Source organism: Manis pentadactyla, chromosome 12 (genome assembly GCF_030020395.1).
Source record: "Manis pentadactyla isolate mManPen7 chromosome 12, mManPen7.hap1, whole genome shotgun sequence".
In the NCBI taxonomy this organism is placed as follows: domain Eukaryota; kingdom Metazoa; phylum Chordata; class Mammalia; order Pholidota; family Manidae; genus Manis; species Manis pentadactyla.
Window position 1 is genome coordinate 38,114,860 of NC_080030.1, and position 25,365 is coordinate 38,140,224.

A 25,365-nucleotide genomic window follows, 5' to 3' on the forward strand; every position below is an offset into this window, starting at 1 on the left:
GTCCAAGCTGTTTTTTAAATAGTTTTGTTGATAAAGAAATCTATGTTCTTAAATTTTGATTGTTAAGTTATACAGTGTCTGGGTCATACTTTATATTATAATGCCACACTAAAAAATGCATTAATTAGGTTCATAGGTAAATTCAAAAGTTGATAGGGAGGATAACATACAAAAGGTATGACAGGATAGTCAATAAAAAGGTTAGGGAAAGTAAAATGTATTAATCTATTTACAACTGTGAAGTCACATTCATTCCCTCTGTAATTTGTCCAGGTACCTTCTCACTAGTACCACTGCTGGCTAAATAGAGTGGACTTATTAAATAACCATTTGCAAAATTCTCTATTTGGGATGTACTGTTTAAACATCAATAAATGAGACTGTCTAAATGAACAGCACTAAAAAACCAGGACAAGATAGGCAAGATGTTCCCCTTGCAAAACCCACCTGATTCACAACATATTTACTTCATGTCATCTAATAACTGGCATGAAACAAGGCAGAGTTCCAAAAGTTGTATTTCTTGTATTAATATGGTAATTTAGGCATGACCCCCTTGGTTATTCCCCCCTTTTCTGTGTGTATTTTGTGTGTGTATGTATTTGACTTAGGAGGATATCTTAAGTTATTTTTCTGGATCCACCACCTTCAGTCTCCCACTAAAGATGTGTTATCGGTCACAGCTGGTTATTTGTGGGCAAGCACTGGCTCATACAGTTATATGTCTTAGAAATCTGAAAACCCTTTGCACAATCTAAGGAGTTTATCTAAAGCAGACTACCTGCAAGGAAAGTACATTTCTACCCATGCCTTTGCTTATGCCTTCTTTTTCTTTCCTGTTTTCTTCAGGTGATTTTACCACTCACTGACAGCACCACAAGTCAGACAGGGCAAAGGAAAAGTAAACTCCGTTCAGCCATGTAGTTACCTATGCAACTGACAGTAATGTTGGGAGTACCAATTCACATAACACCAGTGACTAATACTACATTTTTGAATAACCAATATATTTCATTTGTTGAAACTATACAACTGTAATTTTTCATAACCAGTTGGCCATGAGATAAAACCAGGATGATTTGCCTCTTTACCCCCTCTCTTTTTCCTCCCCCCCAAAATTTAGTCTGCAGCACTTAAACCAAAAATTACAGCACAATCTTGGGGAAATTGTTTTATATTAAAATGTATGTTAATGGAGTTTTCTCATTTCATATTCATCTGTTATGTGGTAAATAAAAAGGAAGAACACAAAATCAAAATGAATGCAGAAGAACCCCAAGAGTATTCAAACCCCCAGGGGTATTCTGTCCGAAGAGGCCCACGGTGCGGGACCCAACAACAGGGGACAGGCGCGGAGTCGCGGAGATGAGGTGTCAGCTGAGAGTCTGCGACCACAGTCTCCACGGCTCTACAATGTCTCTCTCCCAGTTCTCCTCATCCAAAGAAAAGTAATGCTGACGTTGGTTAGACTGGCAACCCTCACAGGCCCTGGCAGCTAAATGCAATTTCGAAGGAGAAGGAAGGCAAAGAAAGGGTAAGAAATTGACATTTATGGAGCACTTATGTGTAAGACAAGCACCACCCAAGAGGTTTTATGTATGTTATATCTCAGGTACTGCAAAGGGTAAAGGTGAAGCACCCAGGCTGCAAAACTAAACTGGTCATGTGTGAATATGCTCTCAAAAATGTGTGCATTTATTATACACTTTTAAAAACTGGATACCCAAAAAGGGCTAGAATGATATCAAAGATGGCTAGAATTTTAATATTTTGTTTTCATCCCTATAAAATAGAAAGTGCAAATTAAGTCAGGGGGAAAGTAGTAAAAATAATAAAATCCCTCATGAAAGTCACTCAAGAAAAGTAGCATAACCGTTTTTCTACCACACCAGGTGTTCATAAAAGTGTTAGGGATCAGCATTCTTCCCCTACAACTACTAGCACTGATAATAAATGACTATAAATACCAGCTGACCTGTGAAGGAGGCTAACAGAATTTTGCTATAGCCATCACTGCTTTATACTTTCAAATATCCAAGACTTCCACCAAATGGCAACACATTTCTGTAAACTTACATGGTGAAAGCACGAATTCTGCAGACTTTATAGATGGTTCTCTGAAGATAAAGTGAGAAAATACATAAATTATTATAAATGAAAGGAATCCTGAATATAAGTATGTTTTTTGGCTGATTTCTTATTATTGAATGTATTATAGGAAAGAACAAACACTACTAAGCTAGTGAAGTAATTTAAAGTTTATTTTTTAATTTTATTTCTACCATAAAAAGGTAAACAGAGGAGGAAATCAATGATTTTTAAATGCAATTTAATCTTTCTGTGTAAAGCAAAATCTTGTGCCTTAATCAGGAATATGATTAGACATACTAGTGAAATAAAAGCATACATGTAGTAACTATGAAAAATAAAAAGTACTTGGCGAAATTTGAACACATTTGTATTTATTCAAGGGCACTCATGACTATAACCAAAATTGGCAAAACAGTTTAATTTAAAAGGAGAGACAGTCTTAGGTTTGACAACTGAAGTTCATGAGGACACTCAGGAGTGTGCAGGAGCAGGTGCGTGCAGGCAGCTGCTGCAATGGAATGGGCTCTAGATTCACTATAACCCCACCACTCCTGAACTTTTGAGACGAGTTTGCTACCATTTTTGAGTCTATTTTCACATCTGGGGATCAGAACTTTAAAAATCTGAATCAAATTAAGTATGTAAAAACACACATTTTAAGAATTCATTAGTATTAAATCTTTGGTCTTTATGTAGGAAGTGAGATGACAGTGCTTTAAACACTGAAGGAAAAAAAAGTGTGGGGGTGGTGGGGGTGGGGGGTATGGAGTTGATTTAAAAACAAACCTAACAAGAGAATAATACCCCTTTCAGAGTTCATGGTAATCTCCCTAATGCCCCATTTCCTCTGCTGGGATTCAAATACATCACAGAAACACATGGCATTCAAAAGGGTAAACCACTTCTACAAAATAAAAGAGAACACCTTTTAAAAAGAGTATGTTAAAACCAGGTTCCCTGACCTTCCCATAATACACCTCAAAAAAGAAAAACAAAGACATTAAATATTCAAATTTGGGTAATTCAATATTCAAAACAAGTTTTAGAAAAGAAGAAACTATAATAAGATAAATTAAAGTAAGGAATGTTCTTCCAAAATGAACTGACAGAACAAAAACAAAGCCTCAATCCTTCAAAAGTAAACCAAACAAATATAAAATAGCCTACCTCTACCCAAGGAAAGGAACATATTAGGATATAAATTTGCTGCACTATCCTAAAAGCAAAGAAAATGAGACCAGCCATGACTCCCAATTGAACTACATATAGTTTCATTTATTTCTTGAGACTGTACTCTCTCCTACTCCAAGTTAGAGTTAAAAACACTCTGGTATGATCTGCTGAGTTGTTTACACAACAATCTCTGCTACAATATTCTTCAAATCATCTCCAAGAATTTAAATGAAATGTAAAGTTATAGCCAATGCTATCATTCTTTCAACATCAGTTCCTTTTTATGACAATGTTTTACCTCTTGTATAAAGAACTATACAGAAAATAAGGCTTTGGTCGCAAAGATGAATTGCTTTCTTTTAGGAGTTTCAGAATTCAAGCAAAGTAATTCAGGACTTGCATTTTAATGACACAAAACATCTGGGTATTCTTTTCTCCCTAAAACCAGTGTCCCACCACCATTTCCCTGTGACTGTCACCAGTACCACTAGATCTCCTGGTCACTCAGTTTAAAAACCTTAAGAGCATCTATCATTCATCCCTCCCTTTATTCAAACACTTTTCTCCCTCTGTATTCTCACTACCATCACTTCTTAACAATCTGACTCAATCTCATTAGTGAGAAAATACAACTGCCTCTACATTTGTCTCCCTGCCTCCAGTGATAATAAAGACATTTTGAAAATGAAAGTTTTGCATAAATAAAAGACATGGTACAATTCACCTGTCTTGGTAGCCTGAAAGTACCAGGCTTTCAAAAATAGAAGAATGGGGTGGGGTCTACTTTGGACTAGGCAAAACAGATGTCAGGAGGTGCACGTCATCAAAGTTCACAAACCTTACACCTATGATATTCACTAAGACCCTTACTCTGGCCATATTTATTCTCTTTTTAGCTGAAATTTCCAGCTGAAATTTTCGTTTATATAAAACAAAACTTTTAAAAATGGTTTCCAGTAAGTTTCTTCTTTATTATTTATTTACTTATCTATCTATCTACCTATTTATTTATTTATTTTTATTAAGGCATCATTGATATACACTCCTATGAAGGTTTCACCAGAAAAACAATGTGGTTATTACATTCACTCTTAATATCGAATCCCCCCATACCCTACTGTAGTCACTGTCCATCAGTGTAGTAAGATGCCACAGAGTCCCTATTTGTCTTCTCTGAGCTACACTGTCTTCCCTGTGATCCAACACACACCATGTGCATCAATCATGATACCCCACAATCCCCTTCTCTCTCCCTCCCTCCCCACCCACCCTCCCACACCCCTCCCCCTTTGGTAACCACCAGTCTCTTCTTGGAGACTGTGAGTCTGCTGATATTTTATTTCATCAGTTTTGCTTTATTGTTATACTCCACAAATGAGGGAAATCATTTGTTATTTGTCTTTCTCTGCCTGACTTATTTCACTGAGCATAATACTCTCTAGCTCCATCCATGTTGTTGCAAATGGTAGGATTTGTTTTCTTTCTTATGGCTGAATAGTATTCCATTGTGTATATGTACCACATCTTCTTTATCCATTCACCTACTGATGGACACTTATGTTGCTTCCATATCTTGGCAATTGTAAATAGTGCTGCGATAAACATAGGGGTGCATGTCTTTTTGAATCTGAGAAGTTGTTTTCTTTAGGTATCCAATAAGTTATTATACATAAAAAATATATTATTTTGAAGCCAGATTTTCTTGAGATAACAGATAACTACAAAAACACACTAACCACATATTTTCAGAGTCATCATACGGTGTTAACTGGCTCACTGTACTTCTTAACCATCCATACTGATGGAAAAAATAAAGACTTACACAGGTCCCTACTTACATCAGAAAATTCTGAAAAAGAAAGAGTGTCAGCTCAGAGCACAAGTTTCAGATGGGGACAAGATATTGCCGTGCTGTCCCGCCATTCAGGGGTCACCAGGCTCACCCACGGTGGCCTGCTTTGAGGGAAGACATTTTACCTGTGGAAAAGATACAGCTTGTGCCACTGCCTCAATGCAGAATGCATACCGAGAAAAGGAGTTAAAGTTAAGACTTGCCACATACCACTCCACCCAAATCAAACCAATGAACTCTAAAGGCTTAAAAAAACCAAAAAGCCAAAAAAAGCCCACACAAAATACAGAAATGTAGAAGGCATTTACCCATGAAACTGACTTGGGTTCATTAAGAACGAACGGTGGTTTTCACATCCCTGGGTTGCTACTATTTCCACTGGTGGTAAATCTCAAATTTAAAAATCACAGAGTATTTAATTCAGTGCCTTTATAGTTTCCACATGTTAACCCAGTGTCAGAGGTGAATGAAGACCTCAGGTTATAGACCATGAAGGCTTTCCTTCCACTAGCAAGAAATTAAAGCTCCTGCACAATCATCTTGGTTCTGAAAACCGTCTCTACTGGGTTCCCACTGGTCCAGTGGGAAAAGACATTAGACTTTGCATTACAAAGATAAGATTTCATTCTCCAGCAGCTTCCTTATTTGTGAGTTTTTTTCTACTTCCCACTTTAACCAGGTGGTCATAAAGACTTCTTAAATTTCAAAGGAACTTCTCTCCTTTTCCCTAGACTTCCCTATTCTCAAATCCATCAGACTCCCAATCTAATCACACAGAGAGAAGGGCCACTGCAATTTCTGTAATGTTAGAGATAGAGACAGAGTCCAGAAGAAGGCCCATGGCTCTCCCATGACATGCATAAAAAGGCTATGTACTCATAAGAAGAAAACAAATCCTACCATTTGCAGCAACATGGATGGAGCTAGAGGGTATTATGCTCAGTGAAATTAGCCAGGCAGAGAAAGACAAGTACCTAATGATTTCACTCATTTGTGGAGTATAATAAAGCAAAACTGAAGGAACAAAACACCAGCAGACTCACAGACTCCAAGAAGAGACTAGCAGTTACCAAAGGGAAGGAGGTGGGGAGGAGGGACAAGGAGATTAAGGGGCGCTATGATTAACACACATAATGTAGGGGGGTCATGGGGAAGGCAGTATAGCACAGAGAAGACAAGTAGTGACTCTACATCATCTTACTACAGTAATGGACAGTGACTGCAGTGGGGCGGGGGGGACTTGATAATATGGGTGAATGTAGTAATGAATGTAGTAACCACAATGTTGCTCATGTGAAACCCTCGTAAGATTGTGTATCAATGATACCTAAATAATAATAATAATAATAATAAAAGGCTATGTAGTCAATTAGACAACACAAATCCCTAAATATGTTCAAAAGCAAATGGCACCCAAGAATGGGAGGGAGACCACCAAGGACATACATTAGTCATCACTGAAGATTTCAGTTGCTGTACTTTCATTCAACTTCTTCCTGAAGGCAGACAGTTCATTTTTATCAGGGCTTTCTCTTACATATCAAGAAGGAAAGCCTTTAATGTAAGATTGAGGTGGAGCATGCTCTGAGATCGCTAACTCTAACATTTATTTTTCAAATGACACAAAGGTGTTGAGAACTGACATAAATTGCTCAAGACCAGAAGTTCAGCTGACACTGGCAGAGCGGGGCTCATGCTGAAATATATTACTTCATCAAAACAAAGGTATCTTCCTGCCCTACAAGTCATTATAAGCTGCTCATTTTTGTTTCTGTAAGGAGGGAAAAAAGGTGATATAAATTACTTCCAATTAATCATTTTTATAATGATCTGATGTAAATAATATTACAGTTAAGTATTTATATCATTCTAGTGTAATAATTAGGTACCATTTAAATCAAGAGAACTCTAGAAAATTAGCTATCAGTAAGTGAATGCTAAAAATTATGTATTTAATTTTGGAATTTATGTTCTCACATGTATTGAACATGGACAATATGCACAAATGTATGCACAGAGATTCGGCCGCGATTGAATACTACTATGAGCACTTAAAAAATTCAAATGATGGCCCAGTAATGAAATAAAGTGAAAATACACATACACCACAATCCAGCACTGGATACAATTTAGGTTCTGTGTAAAGAGACAACAATTGTACCCTGAAGCTTTTTTCCGGATAGAATGCATTATGAAGAAGAGTGGCTGAGAAAGCTTAGTCACTTTTTTGTGGCTTAAAGCTTTCTTTCCCTCTTTTATTCCAGGCTTAAACAAAGTTCAGTGGGGCATCAAACTGCCTGTTTTAAATTACAGTCTGTATTTTAAAATAGAATGCATGCACGCCATGTTCCTGAAGCTCGGGGGTGGGAGTGTTATTCACGGAAAATTGAAGGCTTGTTGAGTCAATAATCTTCTTTGACACAGTAACAATTTTCAGCTAAAATTTCTTGACCCAAACAAAGGAAAACAAGACCATTCAGTTATTTTACAACAATTTAGAGAAGGGAAAAGAAAAAGATGAGAGAGAGACACTCTAAAATTCAACATTGTCAGGGAAGAACAGAAAATTTTGCTCTCAGGTAAGAACCTTCTCTACATATATTTATTTCCTCTCCTAAACTGACAGTTAATATTGAAAATAGTTATTTCTAGTCCAAAAGAAAAATAAAAGCAATTAACCAGGCCACAAACGCTGCTATGAACACCTGCTGGTTATATATCTTGTTATGATGTGTGCCTTCAGTTACTTTAAGTGGAAATCTGAAAATTTAAATCTATTTCCCACCTAACTTTGGTAGTATAAAGAAACAGCACTCCACACCTTTAATGGTCATGGCTGCATAATCCAGAAGCAGCCCACTGACCCCTTGGACGCCAGTGAAAAGGGGAAGCACTCTGAAGGAAGGGGGAAGGAGGCCTTTGGCTCAGCATGCCAAGAACTGCCATTTGTACAAACAGGAACAGCAGCACAGAGTGAGAAAAGTACCTCTGGACATCGGCCATTTTTTCATGCAAGCATAAAATATTAAAACCTGAAGAAACTATGCTGCTGACAGCCTCTCCTACCTAAGCCCCATGTCCACATGTGAGAATTCCTCACACACAATGTTTTTTTGGGTTTAAACTAAAAGCCAACGCTATGGCTCTCCCCTTTCTGAGCAGAGAGCTCTCTGGTCAGAGAGTGTTCATCCAGGTCGGGGCTGAGGCTTTTGCAGACAGACCTGGGAGCTGCAAGGTCACAGAGAAAGCTCCATGGCCTTACAAAGGTCATCTGAAGAGCTGCAAGCTGGTTCAAAACCTTCCAGTTCCCCCATTTGTTATGGCAAAATTTGTATGCTGACTTTTCTATTAGCCAGGAATATCTGCATTTATCATCCCTTACTTAATGAGCCTCATTTATCAACTATAGACCACAGTTATCCTTCTATTATCAAAACCAATATCCTGCAAATCAGTTATGTTTCAGCCTCTCTTCATCTCCAATTTTGTCTAGTGTCTATTTTTTACAGTACTTCTTCATTAATTTGGGGGGAATTGACAGTCCCATAAAATGGGTTGAAATTCATTTCCCCCATATTTTAAATGGAAATCTTCAGAATATTATGTGAAAAAGTCTGAAGGGTGTATGCTTAGTTAAAATGTATTTTTCAGAATTAAATGACTTTTTAAAGTAACACTGCCACTAAGCAAATATCTCAGCTATAATAAATTTAGAATTATCCATTTATTTCAACAGGACTGAAGACCTCAATTTAGAAACACTTTGCACACAAACACTCAAGTTATTGAAAAGCAAACTACCGTTCTTTTTAAATATTAATTTACTCAACCTTCCATGTATCTAGCCTGCTTTTACCTGGAAGAAATCCAAATTGGTGAGGTTTTACTGAATATTATTTACAGAACAAATATTTAAAGTGGAAGATTGTTTTGAAAGAGGGAGAAACATTTTGCCACTTTCTACTAGTTCTTACCTCATTCAAAGATCATCCTTTGCTTTCAAAATGACTACCAATATCACAAAACTACTCTGAGGGATAAAATTATAGAACATCACATATTAAAGAAAGAATCTATGTTAGAAAATAAACATTTGTTAGAGTCATAATCAGTTTTCCTAATGAGGATTTCCAAGCAAAGTCTTTACATTTTTCACCTTAATCCAAAAAGAATTGACATCTCCACGTGGAACAGACCAATGACAAACATCATATTTAAGACTACGGTAAATCCCAAGTAAGAAACAAATATTTTGTGTTCCATTTAAAACTTTTCCAAGCTATCTGTACCTTTAGTTTCGAAACTATGCCAGTGATTAACCGCCTGTGCAGCAACTCTGGCTTACAGGCACCAGCCCTCAGAGGACCTCCTCTTCCCTCCCCAAGGGTGCTCACTTTCTACGACCTCTCTAACTCCCAACCTCAGCAAACTCTAATTTAAATATCTAGAGAACACGGATGAGAAACACCTCATGTCATCCATCAGGTGCACACAGGGATTTTCTCAATGCTTGAACACCAGGTAAGGTGATAACAGATTAGATTTCTCTTTTATTCACTTAAAATTTCTTAAATGTTCACCTTTTAATGACAACTATTTAAATCAAGTTCAAGATACAAATTTTAAAAGTTTGGAAAGAGTTCATTCAGCAGCCATACCTGTAATTCTTACCTAGTAGATTTTAACTTCTGCAAAAAACCTGCCAACTAACAGGTTAAGATCATGTTAACATTAAATATTAAATTTGTATTTCTAGTTGGGCTGAGAACTCCATTAAATGGAAACCCCAGTTAAAAAACACTTCACCTACCTTTTTCCAAAAATTTCCATTCTTTCACAGGAACTGTACTATCGAATCTACACACTTAAAAAAATGCCCCTATTAACATATATCAACATTCATATATGCTTTCAAAGTACATGACCTTTTACCCCTACCCAACATTGTCATTAAAAAGTAAAAAACCAAACACACATACACACAGCATTCTTTTTTCAGTATGCCTTTTTCAAAGGCAGATCATTGTATGCTCTGTTGCTAATACCTAAAGCCCAAAGAATATTCTTGGTAATAACAGTTTTCCAACCATTCTTTTTCAGGCTTCCAATATCCTGTTTAACACCCTCTATTTCAAACAACAACCAGCATTTACTACCTCCTTCCTCTCACAAAGAGCTGAAAAACATGTGTTTTATCTAAACCTCAATATTTCCTTCTAATTGCAAATTCAACAAAAGTGCCATAAGCACTATTCCACACAACATTTAGCGGTTTTACTAAACTCTCAAAAGATCAAACCCTTGTCATGTCAACCTCTTTAGATACTTCCTATTTAAGGAAGAAAGGGTCAGAAAGAGGTTTTTAATGACCTGATGGGCCTTCTCAAAGGCTATTAGAATAGACTGTTCGCATTCAGTATCTTAGGTAAACAGAATAATGGACCCACTAGCTTAAATACAAACTGGTGGCAGGCATCTCTGAAGAACAGAACAAATTAGTTATTTCTAAACGGAGGGATATTAACAAGTCTTCAGATCCCAGGAAGAGAAAGCACTATTTGCTTAGAACACGGAAGGAAATCAAACCTTTTTGTTTACATCCTTTTATACATGTTTATAATATGATATTAACAAGCCATCTATCTGTTCTGTATTTACTTAACTATGATTACTCTGTCAATTTATTTTTACAATTAAAAAATACATATCACTAAGAAATGTTTTCATGCTACCTTTAGTTTAATTATCCCAAAGTGACGTTTCTCTTGAAGTTTAAGATTACTAAAGTAAAACTCAAAAGCCATTTAATAATAAAAGAAAATGATTTTAAGAAAAAAGCACCCTGCCAATACAAATATTACACTCACATAATCCTTTACGATCAGTAGCATATGGAGAACACCGGCTGTGCTCCCTTGATGTCAATTCAATACTTTAGAAAAGATCCCTTAAGCAATGGAAAGAAAATCCTGAAACCAGTGGACAAACATATTTAAAAGTCTTTACATAAATTTTATTAGGAAAATACTTACTGAGTAAAACATATTAAATACCCTGAAAGACCCTAGTCTAATAGGGGAACCAAGACACCTATGTAACTGCAATAAAAGGATAACCAGTAAATGCCACAAGAGATGAAAATGTAACAAAAGATTTAACAGAAATTTTATTAAGTCGTATTTTGGGGATTACCTATGAATGTAAATTGAAATTTACTCAATATTTATAAAATAAAAGAGTAAGTTATACCATTTTTAAGACCTTCACTGTGCATTTTGCTAATGCTGGCTGGCTTCATTCCATGTCAATTTTAGAGACAATATCAAAAAGAACTACAGAATGTGCTCAAATTTAAAGTGATAATATTCCAAAGAGGTAAGAGTTCTTCAAGCTAATTTTTATATCACATGCTTGATGTTAATATTTGTTAATAACAGCAATACCAAAGGTATGTAAGTTAATGTACCTCAAAGGGGAAAAAGCTGTATGATTAAGAAGTACAGAAATAAGTGAACATTAGAAAGATTTGTTCTAAGCTTATGTCTGAGTGCATTAAGTGAAAAGTAATATTACTGGTCATGGCCAACAGGAAGACAACATGGACAACAGGGGGACATGTATTAATTTACCAGTCATTTGCTTTAGTGTGGATGATCTTAAGATCTATGTCAGCTGGAAAACTAACTGCATTAGCTACTGAAGATCACCAAGAATTTAATGACATGCAAATATAAATACCAGTTTAAACAACAGCGAGAGGACAACTTACTGAGGAACCAAATTACTGATCTACCATAAGGATATTGGAAATGTCTTCATTTCTTGTAATGGAAATATGACAATGTAATGAATATGTGCTAAGGAAAATATTACACATGCAGAAAATACTACAAAATCTATCTCAGTATAAGCAAACAGATTAAGAAATAACTTCCTAAGAAGCTTCCTTCTATAATCACAGATATGATGGATAAAGACTTAGTAATTATATATATGTAAAGTATATATATATATATATATATATATAACACCATTCACGTGCATACACACACACAGAAGGGCTCAGCAACAAGCTGTGAATTAAATGCTAAAGAAAAAAGTTTACAGCATAAAACACAGAATCCATTGCCCTTTTTAATTCCTTCAAGAACCAAGTAATTGGATAATAAATATTCAATGTGACTAAAAGTTGACCACAATATATATTCCACACACAATATATATATATATAAATGGTAGAATCTCTATATTTTTCAATATACAAATATACAGATAAGTCCCACAATTTCCCTTAGTTTCAAATCATTAAACTAGAGATTACAAATATGATGGATTGCTTTTAACCTTAAATAAAAGGACAAAATTTCTATCACTGACACTTGAAAAGGAAAACCACAGCATAAATATCCAAAAGACCCAATAGCAGATTCAGATGTAATAAAACAAATAGTTTCCCAGTACCTGTGGTATCAACTTAGCCAAGTTAGAAAACTGAAGTATTTAATAAAAATAACACTAAAAATAGATAATATTAGAGCCATATAGAATATCAGCAGATCCTTCCCCAAAACTATAATTACCTTAATTGTTTACAAAATATTGATGCATGATCCACAGAAATAAAAATATATTTGTAAACCCTGTACAGAAACTAGAAACAAAGCCTGCTGAAAGAAAAGCGGTGTACTGTAATTCATTAAATAAAGTCCATTTTTATCTTAACAGTTTGGGGACAGGGGGTCTTAGGTATACCAGCTTATCTATAGTTTTTCCTTTATTCAGTTACTGATACTTCTATATACTCATCATAAGACTTGGAAACTTTATTGGTTAAAAAAAAGATTATTGAAATATTAAGTTAATCAGCAGCTTATGTATCTGTGAGTTATAAAACAGAATGAAAATACCAATTAGAGCATTTCTTTTTTAACAGCTTCCTAAGAAAATATACATTATGAGCAACCTTAAATTGCCTTTGGGAAGTAGGCTAGGTAAAGTTTAAGGAAGCAAGCAAAGCATTGCATGTATACATACAGAACAACTCAGAAAAACTTAAAACTATTGGTTAATACATTGGTTCACTTCCTCAATACTTTTAGATCCTTGTCCAGTAATCAACTTAAAAAGCTTCAATCAGTTTTCTGGGACTACACACTTCTTTCCCTCCCTAATTATGCTATAGAGTCAGCTAAATATCAACCACCTATTTCAGAGCTGAGCCACGGAAAAAAGCATAGCCTAGGTTAAGACCCCAAAGTTCAAGTGGATGTGAAGAATGTCATACACTGCAAACTATTCTTGGAGCTACACAGAAAATCTGTATCAATTTATAATAAATTTTTCATAATTTTAATTGCATAGTAGTACACATAACCAGACAATGACAAACCTATGAAGTTGAGCTCCTCTGAAAACATTAAAAATCCAGTGGGAAAAAAGTGGAATTCACTATTCACCCACTTCCCATGGGTCAACTTCCTAAAACCACAAGCCAATTTCCAAATACTCAGTAAATGTTACATTTACCAACACCATTCACGTGCATACACACACACAGAAGGGCTCAGCAACAAGCTGTGAATTACATGCTAAAGAAAAAAGCTTACAGCGTAAAACACAGAATCTATCGCCCTTTTTAATTCCTTCAAGAACCAAATAATTGGATAATAAATATTCAATGTGACTAAAAGTTGACCACAATAAATTTCACCCATCTCCCACTATAAAGTAAAAGCTGTAAAAATTAGGGTTCCAAAACATGTGCATCAGATTCAAACATACCATACATCCTGTCGGCATCACTTACCTTCTCTAAAGCTACACGTAACATACAATGGGCACAGGATGCAGGCCAAAGGCCATGTGTGACATTCATTGCAAATGCCAGTTCTCAAATGTTTAGAAGTAATACAATGAATCTTATTTAATGTAAACATATTTGAAATTCAAAGTACAATCAAGGCTAGTCTTAACTCCCATCTTAAATAAAACTTCTTATAATAGAGATTAAGCAATAAAATAATTCTTCAAATCAGAACATTTTAACAAGAAAATAAATATAAAAATTTGTCTGCACAGATGTATTCTCTTCATTTAAAAGGAAAACCTAATTTATGTCACCATTAAAATAAAGCAAATGAAGCACAGTGAACTATTTGTGGGCATCAACACGATACCCTGCAACATAGGAACTATTCTAATCAGTACATACCCCAATCACCACATGCTATTTGCTGGTGGAAATACTTATAAGTTACTTTTTCCAATTTTAACCTAAAATACTTTCTTTTGGGTGATTTATTAATGCATAGAGCCCCAGAAGAAAGCCAACCACCAGATGATGCTTTACTCCATTCATAATTTATACCCTTTGCCAAGTAGGAATTTCTTTCTGTTTAACTCTTACCCAGACACCTCTACCTTGTTATCACCACCAGAATGCAACAGGCTAAGCAAAGCATGACTGAGTGACAGAATCTGTCTGCCACAAAACCTGCCAACCGAATAAAACCTTCCAAATGGACTCAGAGATACCTACAAATCTCTGGACCAGGAGATACCTACAAATGAAACATCTATCCAGGGCTACACAGCTGCTTAAGAATGAAGCCCTAAAAAAATTAACAAATTACAAATATCTCTGAAATCTAGAAAATTCTCCCCCAAATCTTAACATAAAGTAGACAAAACAAAAACAACAATTTCTTAAAAAATCTATAACTCAGTACATTTCCAAATCAGCCCATTAATGTCTTACTGGTAAACTTGATGGTCTTTCTTGTTGTATTAAGTTCAAGTCTTCGTGGTTAGGTTTTCCAGGGGCCAACGGAGGTTGAGATCTAGTGCCATAGCCTTCCTGAGACATGTCCTACACAAATACAAAAACAAAGCACACATAAATATCTCAATGGGTTATAAGTTTCTTTGGTAACCAAAATGAAGCAAAGACTTATAAGAAACCCTCAAGTAATATGACATTTAAGCAGACATACACATGAGTTATAGCTATTATTTCTTTAACACTTTTATCAAAAGCAAAACCAAAAGACACAAAAAGCAGTGAATCATCAAGAGCAAAAGTATGTATAATTAACAACTCACATTATTATGAGACCATACAAACAAAAGACCGTATTTACGTTTTGCAGGCAGGTGGCAGTCAGTAAAACTTTGGGAAGGAGGTCAGCTATATCCAAACTCTTAAACTAGAGCAAATCAAACCTCATGTTATTATTTAATTCTGATTTTGGTTGAACTGCCTTTAATATTACCTTGAAAGTGTAAAAAATACCTAATGAAAACTTTATTATCAACTGATTTTTAATATGCCCTCTCCATAACCCACAAAACAACATTGTTGCTAAGCTCACAGTATCCTGGGGTTTCTACAAAACCAATAAACATTCATGTATAGAATTCCATATGTTCTCGTGGCATAGTTTCCGGAGAACCACAATAAAAAATAAAACAGCAGTGGGGAACAAAACACACCCAAAAAACCTGCTGAGGTATGAGAAACTTATCATTAACATGGCCTTTCTGGCATCCTGTGGAACAGTTCCAGGAGGCCGTCTGCATGGTTTCAGTATTATGCTGAAACAATATTATATAAACCAAACAGCACACCACACCAAACTTACTATATACCAGATTGCGAGCTGTGTAACTATGTACGCTCAGCTACTAAACATTCTGCCACCATTTACACCCAAAGCCAAACAGCAGGACAGAATGTAAAATACTTATTATAGCATGTCTTAATTGGCATTGAAAGCTGAAGAACCAGTTTCTGAGTGGAGAGAAAAAAAGAATGGAAAACATCACTTAAAATAAAATTCACTCCCTTTCCCTGTCAGTTTAAATATGTGTTAGAATTGAAGAAACATTATATACAAGTTCTACTTCTCCTATTAAATCCTCAAACTATTACTTAAAAAATTAATGTTTATTGGTTGAAACTCTGTAAGAAGCTTCAGCTGCCCCACGCCTTTCTCACACACAGTATATGCTTAAAATTACCTGAGTTCTTGGGCCAAGAAACTTTGGACCAATAGCTGCTGCTACAAAGCGCACAAGCTGTACATACTAAGCTTAACCGGCTATGTGCTGGTGCAACCTGCCTTTAAAGAGGCTGGGAAGTAAAGAGCATGCCCAAAACGCAACATTTCCCAAGCAGCCCTCCTTCCCTTTAACTAAATCTATACACACACACACACACACTCTCTCTCTCTCTCTCTCTCTCCCTTTAACTAAATCTATACACTCTCTCTCTCTCTCTCTCTCTCTCTCTCTCTCTCTCTCTCTCTCTCTCTCTCTCTCTCTTTAACTAAATCTATACACACACTCTCTCTCTCTCTCACACACAAATCAAGGTATCTAACCTCCAACAGGAATGCATAATGCCCAGTCAGTACAATGCTTTTGTAAGATAATCCAATACCAGTTGTCCAGGTTTTAATCTGCTGACAGTTAGGTGAGGTCTCAGCGAACACACGGAATCGAAAAATACTTAAAAGGGCACCTCTTCAATCTGGCTGCCAGCGGAGAGTTAACAATTAGGCAGTGGGGGACAAAAACCAAGGCTGAAAGATCAGTCCCACTCTCCCCGCCCCCCTTCCCCAGCACCACATTTCTTCCAGATCCCAACTTTGACTTGTCACATGGACTCCCCGCTGGGTGCCCTGCGGGTTCCTTCAGATTAACAACGGGGCTTTCCAATCAAGTAGGGCACAAGGCTTCCATTCAGGGGCCTTCACCCTGTTACAAAAAAAACCCACGAAGGTGCCAGGCAGCCTCACAATAGGCGAACAAATGAGCAGATCCCTGCCTGTTGCTCAGACACACGAGGGTGAACACACATACTTCCCCAGCAGTGCTCAGACACTGTTTTTGGTAAACTTCAGTGAAGAAACATGGAACAGGTTCACATGTCCTATGCTTATTAGCCTTTTACATTTCTTTTTCTCTTTGTAGCTAAATATTGATTTTTAAGAGTTGGAAAAAACCCATTACAATTATAATGAATACACATTTCAATTTAGATATTGTCTGCTCTAAAATAAGCAACACCCAACCAACAGACTACGAAAGCTATCAGAAAATTTTACTACGGCTTTACATTGCCCTTTTAAGGCTTTTAAAGTTCAAAGTAATTTGATTCCAAGAGAGTCTCAAACACTATTCCTAACCACAGGAGGCTTTCAATTATTAAATACAGTTGGAAATAAAACCAAAACAAAAGTTAGGAAGAACTGCTGAAAATGGAGCCTGTTTTACCTCAATTTATGTTTAAGCACAAGGATTTATTTAACAGAAAGAACATCCAGAAAAGTTACCTAGATAAAATGTCCACTAGGACTATAAAGTCTCTGTTTGGCAGCTTTAATAAAGATATAAAAGTTATATCCCATAACAAACCTGAGCTTTTTCCCCTTCAGAGATGTATTTATTTTCTCCTATTTATTTTCATCTAAAGAGCAAGTAGGAATAAGTAATTCAATAGACAATAAAAGGACAATATCAGTTATCAGAATATAAAGAGTAGGTTAAGAATCACATTTGATAATAAGCTATGACAACTAAGCACAGCCTTACATTTTTAAAATGTCATTGCCATCTTAGGTTACTTACATGTTTAAACCAGCACACAATAGTGCATATACTAGGTCACACACACATTACTGCATTCAACACATACAAAGCCATGACTGTTTAAAAGAATAACGTACTGTGCTAACACTGCAACGCAAAAGAATCACGGGACAGGAATGTGGGCTCCCCTTTCAGAGTCCCTTATCAGTATGATTCTTCTTCATCTCACCTGCAAACTTTTAACCATTGATGGATTCTGGTTTTAACCTTCTTTATGAGTCAAACATGTAAGGGAGACTGACTCACAGAACATCAAAAGTGTGAAGAAAGCTTGGGGGGCAGGACGAGTGTACACATTTGTTTCAGAAGTTTTCACTTAGGTGCTTCTTTTAACAAGTGTCAGAGACATTTCCTGAATGCCTAGGATGGACCACTCCCTTCGCTGGTGATTTAACATCTCACAGTGTGAGGCGTGACGGAAAAGGACACTCCAGTGTCCCACTTACACTGTAAGGAAGGACAAGATCAAACTGCCACAGGGTTCTAGCATAAAGGCTGAGAGCAGGAGTGCTTCTGTCCTCTTTTATAAAATGAAATGGAATAAGTATACAATGGCAACACTCGGCTTTGAAGAAAACGTAGAATAAAATGTTAAGCATACTGAAAAAAAATAAAAAAGGGAATGTATTCCCACACTATGAGTTCAAAAGACACAAAGAGACAACAATGAAAAGAAAGATTGCCTCCTTCCCAGGATTTCCTCTACAAAGATTATTGCCAACAGGTTATTTATATTTCAGTAATTAATGCCAAGTTCCTAAGAATAAATGTGTATTTAAATCCTTTTCCTCTAAACATAATTGGGAAATATTTTCTGTATACAGCATATATTTTGCTCCCTTAACAATATATTATAAAGCTCATTCTATATCTGCTTTATTCTTTTTTTTAAGATGCACAGTACTGCATAATTTGTAAATGACTTATTTAACCAGTCCCCTACTGATGGACATTAAGGTTATTCCCAGTCTTCCCCTGCTTCATATTGCACTGTAACAAACATTCTATGCAAATATCTTCATGGGAAATATAGCAGAAATCTCCCCACAAGTGGTATTTGTGCCCAAGGGTACATACATTTGAACTTCTGATAGGACTGGAAAAGTGCTTTTAACAAAAAGAATAGATGTTTAGATTAGCATCACAATATGCCTAACCACATTACAAAAAGCAGCAAATCCAGAGCAGGATGGAAGTGGGAAGATTGGTAGATAGTGACAAAGAGAAAACAAGAATTTAAGAGTGTATGGAATGTAAGCCAAAAAAAAGAACATAGACGAAGAGAAGTGGTGAAGGAGCATCTCAGTCCTCGACAAACAAATGGCCATGGTCCTAAAAGCGTTGGGGAATGTAAGTCCAGAAACAGAAACTGGTAAAAACTGGTTGTCTTTATAGTTAGTCCCACGGGAGCTGCCGATCCGATCTGAAACACAAGGCAGCAGGGGGCCGCTGTGGTTGCCAGTCTGGAGCTCCTGATGAGGCTCTCGTGTGTGAGAAGGGATCTCCCAGCAACTGCATTAAGCACAGATGTACTCGAAAAAGAATGAAGACGAACGTTTACTGCTATTCCAATAACCCAGAGGGAGGTGCTGAGGGTTCAACTAGCCTCCTAACATCCTGCAATAACGAGGCCAGGAATAAATTCCTTGCTCCCTTTCTGTCCCTGCTTTGGAAACTCCTATCACCAATTCCAACTTCTAACAGGGAACACAGCTTGTCCTGGCAGGAGAGATACCGCAGTGGGAGAGGAGGAGGATGGGACACCTCTGCGGGGAAAAGGCCTGGGGGCCCCACGGCCTTGCCGCGGCCACCTGAAACCATCACTCTGCTCCAGAAACTCAGTATGCTGCTGACCCCTCCCTGGTAGTTTGTAGATAAATTTAAATATCCTTTCCAAAAGGGAAGTTATGTAAATCTATAAAATATACACTTCAAGAATGGCACGATTACCCCTCGCCACCTGAGGAATACCTGGATGGAAATATGACTGGTAAGGACAGCTGGCATTTGCAAGCAGGGCTTTGTGGCAGGTACTCTGTCCAGTCCATCTTTACAATAGCCCCATGAGATAGTCCCTCATCATCATCTTGTATTTACCTGGAGGAAACAAAACCTTAAGTAACTCGCACAGCTGGTGTCCTAGCAATGTGGTAGTCTCTCAATGTGATAGGCAAATGTTCACTTGTACCCTGACTGTACGTTAGAGACAACTGGAAGCTTCAAGCACTATTACATAATGAGGATTCAATGCAATTTTAACTTTTTTAAGGTATTAAAACTTACATATCTCAAATATTTTATATGTGAGATACTTCCAAAATATTCAATTACAATATTATGAATATAAAATACTAAAATAAAAAACTACAAATTTAAATACAAGCCTACCTACTGCTCATTATCATTAAATGGTTATTTAAAGTCCACAGGCTGAGAGAAAGCAATATAAAGAGCCCCACCCTGCCTTCTCAGATTATGCGCGGTTACTGCCGCCTCTGCGGGCTCCTTTCTTTCTGCCTGTCTCCTGGAATTCACTGTCCCTCAGATCTTTACCCCAAGGACTCCCCACTGACCCCTAGATGGTGATGATTCCCAAATCCCTACTTCAAGTTCCACAGATTCTAACTGCATTATGAACATCTCTAACTGCTGGTGGAGTCCCTTACACTCATCAGGTCAAGAAAAGACTTTCCTAACTGTCCTCCTCAAATCTGATCCTCCTGCTTTTGGTCCCCACCCGGTCAAGGGCCTTAGCACCCACATGGGATTTCAGAGCCATCTTGCACACCTTTCTGCCATCTCTTTCACTACTACCACCCCCAGCCCTGCCATACATATCTGATCTATCAACAAACCCCAAATCACTGACAAGCTATCCTCTTTCTCTTTCCCCTGGCTGCCATGGGTTTTACACTATAGCCTCTTGCCTGCCATGCCACCAGAGCAGACTTGCTAAAATACAAATGGTCATGGAATCCTACTGCTTAGAAAAGGCCTCTTCCTTAGTGCCCACAGAATAACATCTACAGTGTTTGGTCTGGCACAGAGGAGCTCATCCGCCATCCTGCAGGTGCCCCTTCAGCTTCATCCTGGCCTCCCCAGGGCCACTGTGTGTCCTCAGCCTCACTCACTTGCCTGTGCACAGCTCCCACGGGGCCACAGGCCTACCTTGGTCCTGAGTGGATGCTCATGGGTATCCTTCCTTCTGTGTCTGCAAAGCAGCTGGTTGTCCACTAGATCCTGCTAGAAATTAACTCCACCATCTTCTGAAACAACTAACTTAACACCAACTTCAGAATTTACAATGCTGTATTTTAACTACTTGCTTGTGTATCCCCTGAACTGGACTCTTACTTCCTCCTGGGTTCCCAGTGCCAAGCACTGTCAGGTACTCAACAAGAGCCTGGTGAATGATCGACTGAATGGCTTCTGAAGACATATACTTTGAATGAGACACAGCAATACAAAAATAAATGTATGAGGACAAACACATAAAACTGAACAAAACTTGGGCTCATGTCCAAGAATATTTATCATGTTAACAGCTACATTGCCTGGTAGCAATGTGCTACAAAACACATTTTGCTGTTTGTTACTGGCAGTCTTAAGGCAAAAAAGATGACTGTGAAAGAACTTATTTTAAAAAAATACTAGAAATTAAGAAGAAAGGAAAGACTATGGCAAGAGCATCACTGATGCAATAAAAAAAAAGAAAAATCAAGACATTCTATACTTTCTAATGAACAAATGAGCAATGAAATATTCTCCCCCCAAGAATAAAATTGATACTGAGTTGATAAAGCCTGTATATATAACAACCATTTAAATCAAATACAGAAGACAGAGGGACACATTAAACAATAGTTGAGTTAATAAGCAAATCCTGAACTGTGGGAATCTCTACTAGAAATTCGACCATGTTCTTTCAACAAATTAAGTTGAAGTAGATAAAAGAAAAGGAGAGAGAGAGATTGGGAGACAGAGATAGAGGAAAAGCCTACAGATGATGAGTTATCAACCAATTTTAAGATTGGATTTTATTTGGGCCAATTCAAATTACCCCACAACGTAAATTAGATAAAAACATGTATTCTATTTATGAGACTATCAGAAATATGAACACTGGGTAATTAGTATGAAAAAAACTATTTTAAGTATGATAACTATATCATGTTTATGTTTCTTTTTTAAAGCTCTTTATCTTTTAGAGATGTGCTCTGAAGTATTCACCGATTAAATGATACAATATCTGGGATTTACTTTAAAGTTATATTGAGGGTAGGGGTTGGGAGTGAGGGAAGGGAGTCTGTGGCCTTGTATCTGCTGAAAGCTGAGTGATCGGTGCTAAGGGTACCTGTCTACTTCTGTTTATGTTTGAAAGTTTCCATTTAAGTAAAAATGGGGCTAATAATATGAAAGATGGATTCAGGAATCCTGATGGCTGAGGCCATGGTGCTGAGTTCACGTTCACCTGAAAGACTACCAGAATTCCCTAATTGGCCCCCTTGTCTTTAACCCGCCTCTCTCCCAAGAAAACCCATTAAGCACAGATCATTTAATCTTTCATAGTTTCTTAATCTCCCATCCTCCAATTTTATCTTTAACATGTTTACTGTACTATTTATTCCTAACCCTTAGCTGTCTTTAAATAAATTTTAAAAAATCACTCCGTAATCTTAACCAAATTAACCTTGCCAGTTTCACTTTTCCCTAGATCCCCAAGGTAAAACCTGCCCTTGTTACTGACTCAGTGATTCTTTCTCAATCTCATCTCTTGATCAAGCTTGTCCTGCAATCCAGCTCTCCTCCTTGCCTAAATCTGAAACACTGAACTTTATCTTCTTAAAAGCCCAGTTTCCTATTTCACAGACTCCAAGAAGCCTTTTCAAGCTACAGATCTCTCCAAAGACCGTGAGCCTTTGAGTCAAACAAGCCCAAGGTTAAAGTCCAATTTCTAGACTATTTACTAGCTATGCGTCCCTGAACAAAATTTCCAGGTTTAGTTTCCTACTCGAGAAACTCTACTGGACTGAGCTAACTTGGGAAGGCTCAGGTATACCGGGCCCTCCTTTACTCCAGTGCTTTATGCATCTTAGGCTCACACAGCTCCAAGAACAGGGTTGAATGGATGTTTTATATGTATAGTGATTAGTATCTGTTTAGGATAATGATAAATCACTTTAATTCTTCTAAGTCCATATCAATACTTTTTCCTACATCTTCCTTTACTCTTCTACCAGATCTTTTATATTAGATTTTTAAAAATCACACAACCAAAGCTCACTGATTAAGTCCAATGGCTAGATTCAAAATAGTGCTTACTTTCTATTAATTCACAGGAACAATTATTTCCAGATTTTAAGAAACCATTCTATAAAAAAGTCAGGCTTGTACAAGCTACTTTATGATTATAGAGCTGGGCTTTATAATCTATTTTCTTACTGATGAGTCTTATTAATATTGATAACAGATTTCTCACTACAGTTGTAGCCTGCCAGCAACAAGAATGTTGCACTGGTGCAGGACTTACCAGCGTACAGAAGGTTACAGAAGCCCCTATTTCTGCAAGAAGTTGAATGCTGAGAGGACTGGAAAACGAGGATCACCACCAAGAGATGTCTCCTCTGCACCAGTCAAGCTAGGGTCCTGGAGGCTACCACTCTGGCATTCAAGACTTAAGAAAAGCTTTTTGTTTTCTTTCAGCTTTTTCAAGAACTTGTTCCTAAACCCCTTCCTAAACAGGGGGCCCAGAGTGAGAAGGGAAGCCATATGTTTGCCTAAAATTAAATTTCCTAGAGTATCAAAAAGAAACATAAAGAAACTCAAGAGCTAAAGACTAAGATTTTTAATTGTTTAAATTATTTTAATAAACTTCCAAAGCTAAATGAGCCACAGTAAATGTTGAGTTATGCTGTTTGTTTTATACACACACACATACATATGTATTCACACACACAGTAAAAAAGAGTCCAGCTCTATAACTTATTACCTAAAGAGTTACTTTCCTCATTCATTAAACCAAAATATATAAGGATTTACCTCTAAAAGTTCTATTAATGATTTAAGGAAAGACTACCTTTAAATAGCACTGTGCCTGGCACATTAAGTGTTCAATAAATGTCAGCTATTGTTATTTATATTATTTAAAACCACATTTAAGAAAGAGAATCAAAATCTTCTTTGAACCCGGGACTTCACTTTGTGGCCCCAATGCTGAAGACGGTGGTGATGATAGCAGTTAACAATTAATACGCGCTCACTGGTTGCCAGGTACCTCTTCTAGGTACTTTACTTCCTGTACTTTACTTACTGAATAAAGACTTTTTGTCTCAACATCAGCCCCATGAAATAAATACTGTTTTGCAGATGAAGAAACTGAGGTGCAGAAGCTGAGAAAGGAATCAATATATTCTTTCGCCAGAGTTTGTGCATTTAACTACCTTCCCACTATGCTTCCTACCAGACAAAGACTAATTTCTGGACTCTGCCTCATAGCTGATTAATCTCAACCTAAGAGTGGGACCCAGGAACCTAAATTTTCATTAAACTTTCCAAGTTTGCTTGCAAAGCTTGAAAACTACTGACTAAAGACAGTGTAGTATGCTCATTAACATTTGCTAATTAAGAGATTGCTACAATGTGAGGTTCTAGGTATTCTGCCATTACCTAGTATCCATAGTGTGAAATTCTGCTGTATCACTACCAGACCTTTACAACTGTAAAGCAGGTAATCCTGAGGCTGCCCATCCCCTGCCCATCCTGCCGAGGTCAGGGACGGCCCTGGGTGTCTTCCTGAGGCTGCAGCAGCAGCTCAGTAAAGTTATGATCCGCTCTGAAAAGAAGCAACACCCTGGCCCCGGCATCTCACACTCTCAGAGCTGACTCTTGACTCCCAGACCCCTTCCTCCCCAGCCCAGGGACTTGACTGCTCCAGGCACACAAACCTGGCCCCTGGGACTGCAGCTCACAGTTAGTATCTCAATTCTTAACCTGATGTGAAAGATCTGAAAACTCCCCTGAAATTAAATTCTATGTGATGCATATATTTTTCACGGAACCTTTTGCCTCAATTTCGCCAGATTCTCAAGGACTCTACAAAAGCTAAAGGGTAAGAACATACAAATGGGATTCACCAGAATCAAGAACATAATAATTTCACAGAGATTTTAAAACCAGATCAGTTACAAAAAACTATATCCCACATTATAATCTTCATCTAAATAACTGAAATAAAAATATAATTACAAAAGAATTTTGAAATACAGTAAATATCTAAATTACATATGCAATAAAAGCTCATGTTGACTAAGCAACCCTAGTCTAAAAAAGTTATCTAAACAGGAGACCTTGCATTACTATAAACACACTTTAATTAAAGGAATAACATGAGGGACACAAGTGGCATGACAGCAACCTGCTGAAACAGAATTTATGAAACCCATAAGCTGTACAAACAGGTAGAGTTTGCTTTTGCCAGAGAGTGAAGTAAGGTGCCAGGGAGATCCTGCATCAAGCCCAGACTGCCAGCTCATCCCTAAAGCGGTACGGGGAATCGCTTTTACAAAGTCTGACTTCTCCGTGAAATGCCTTTGTAGTTA

General features: G+C 37.1%; 1 protein-coding gene across 8 annotated transcripts in view; it reads right to left on the minus strand.

Moving 5' to 3' along the window:
- The window catches only part of ARID1B (AT-rich interaction domain 1B), a 407,616-nt gene that overhangs the window by 237,938 nt on the left and 144,313 nt on the right, over positions 1–25,365 (minus strand). For all 8 annotated transcript variants that reach the window (XM_036886809.2, XM_036886812.2, XM_036886807.2 and 5 more), the window contains exon 4: positions 14,874–14,984. In XM_036886809.2, coding sequence (XP_036742704.2) covers positions 14,874–14,984 — 111 coding nt within the window. The remainder of the gene's footprint in view (positions 1–14,873; positions 14,985–25,365) is intronic.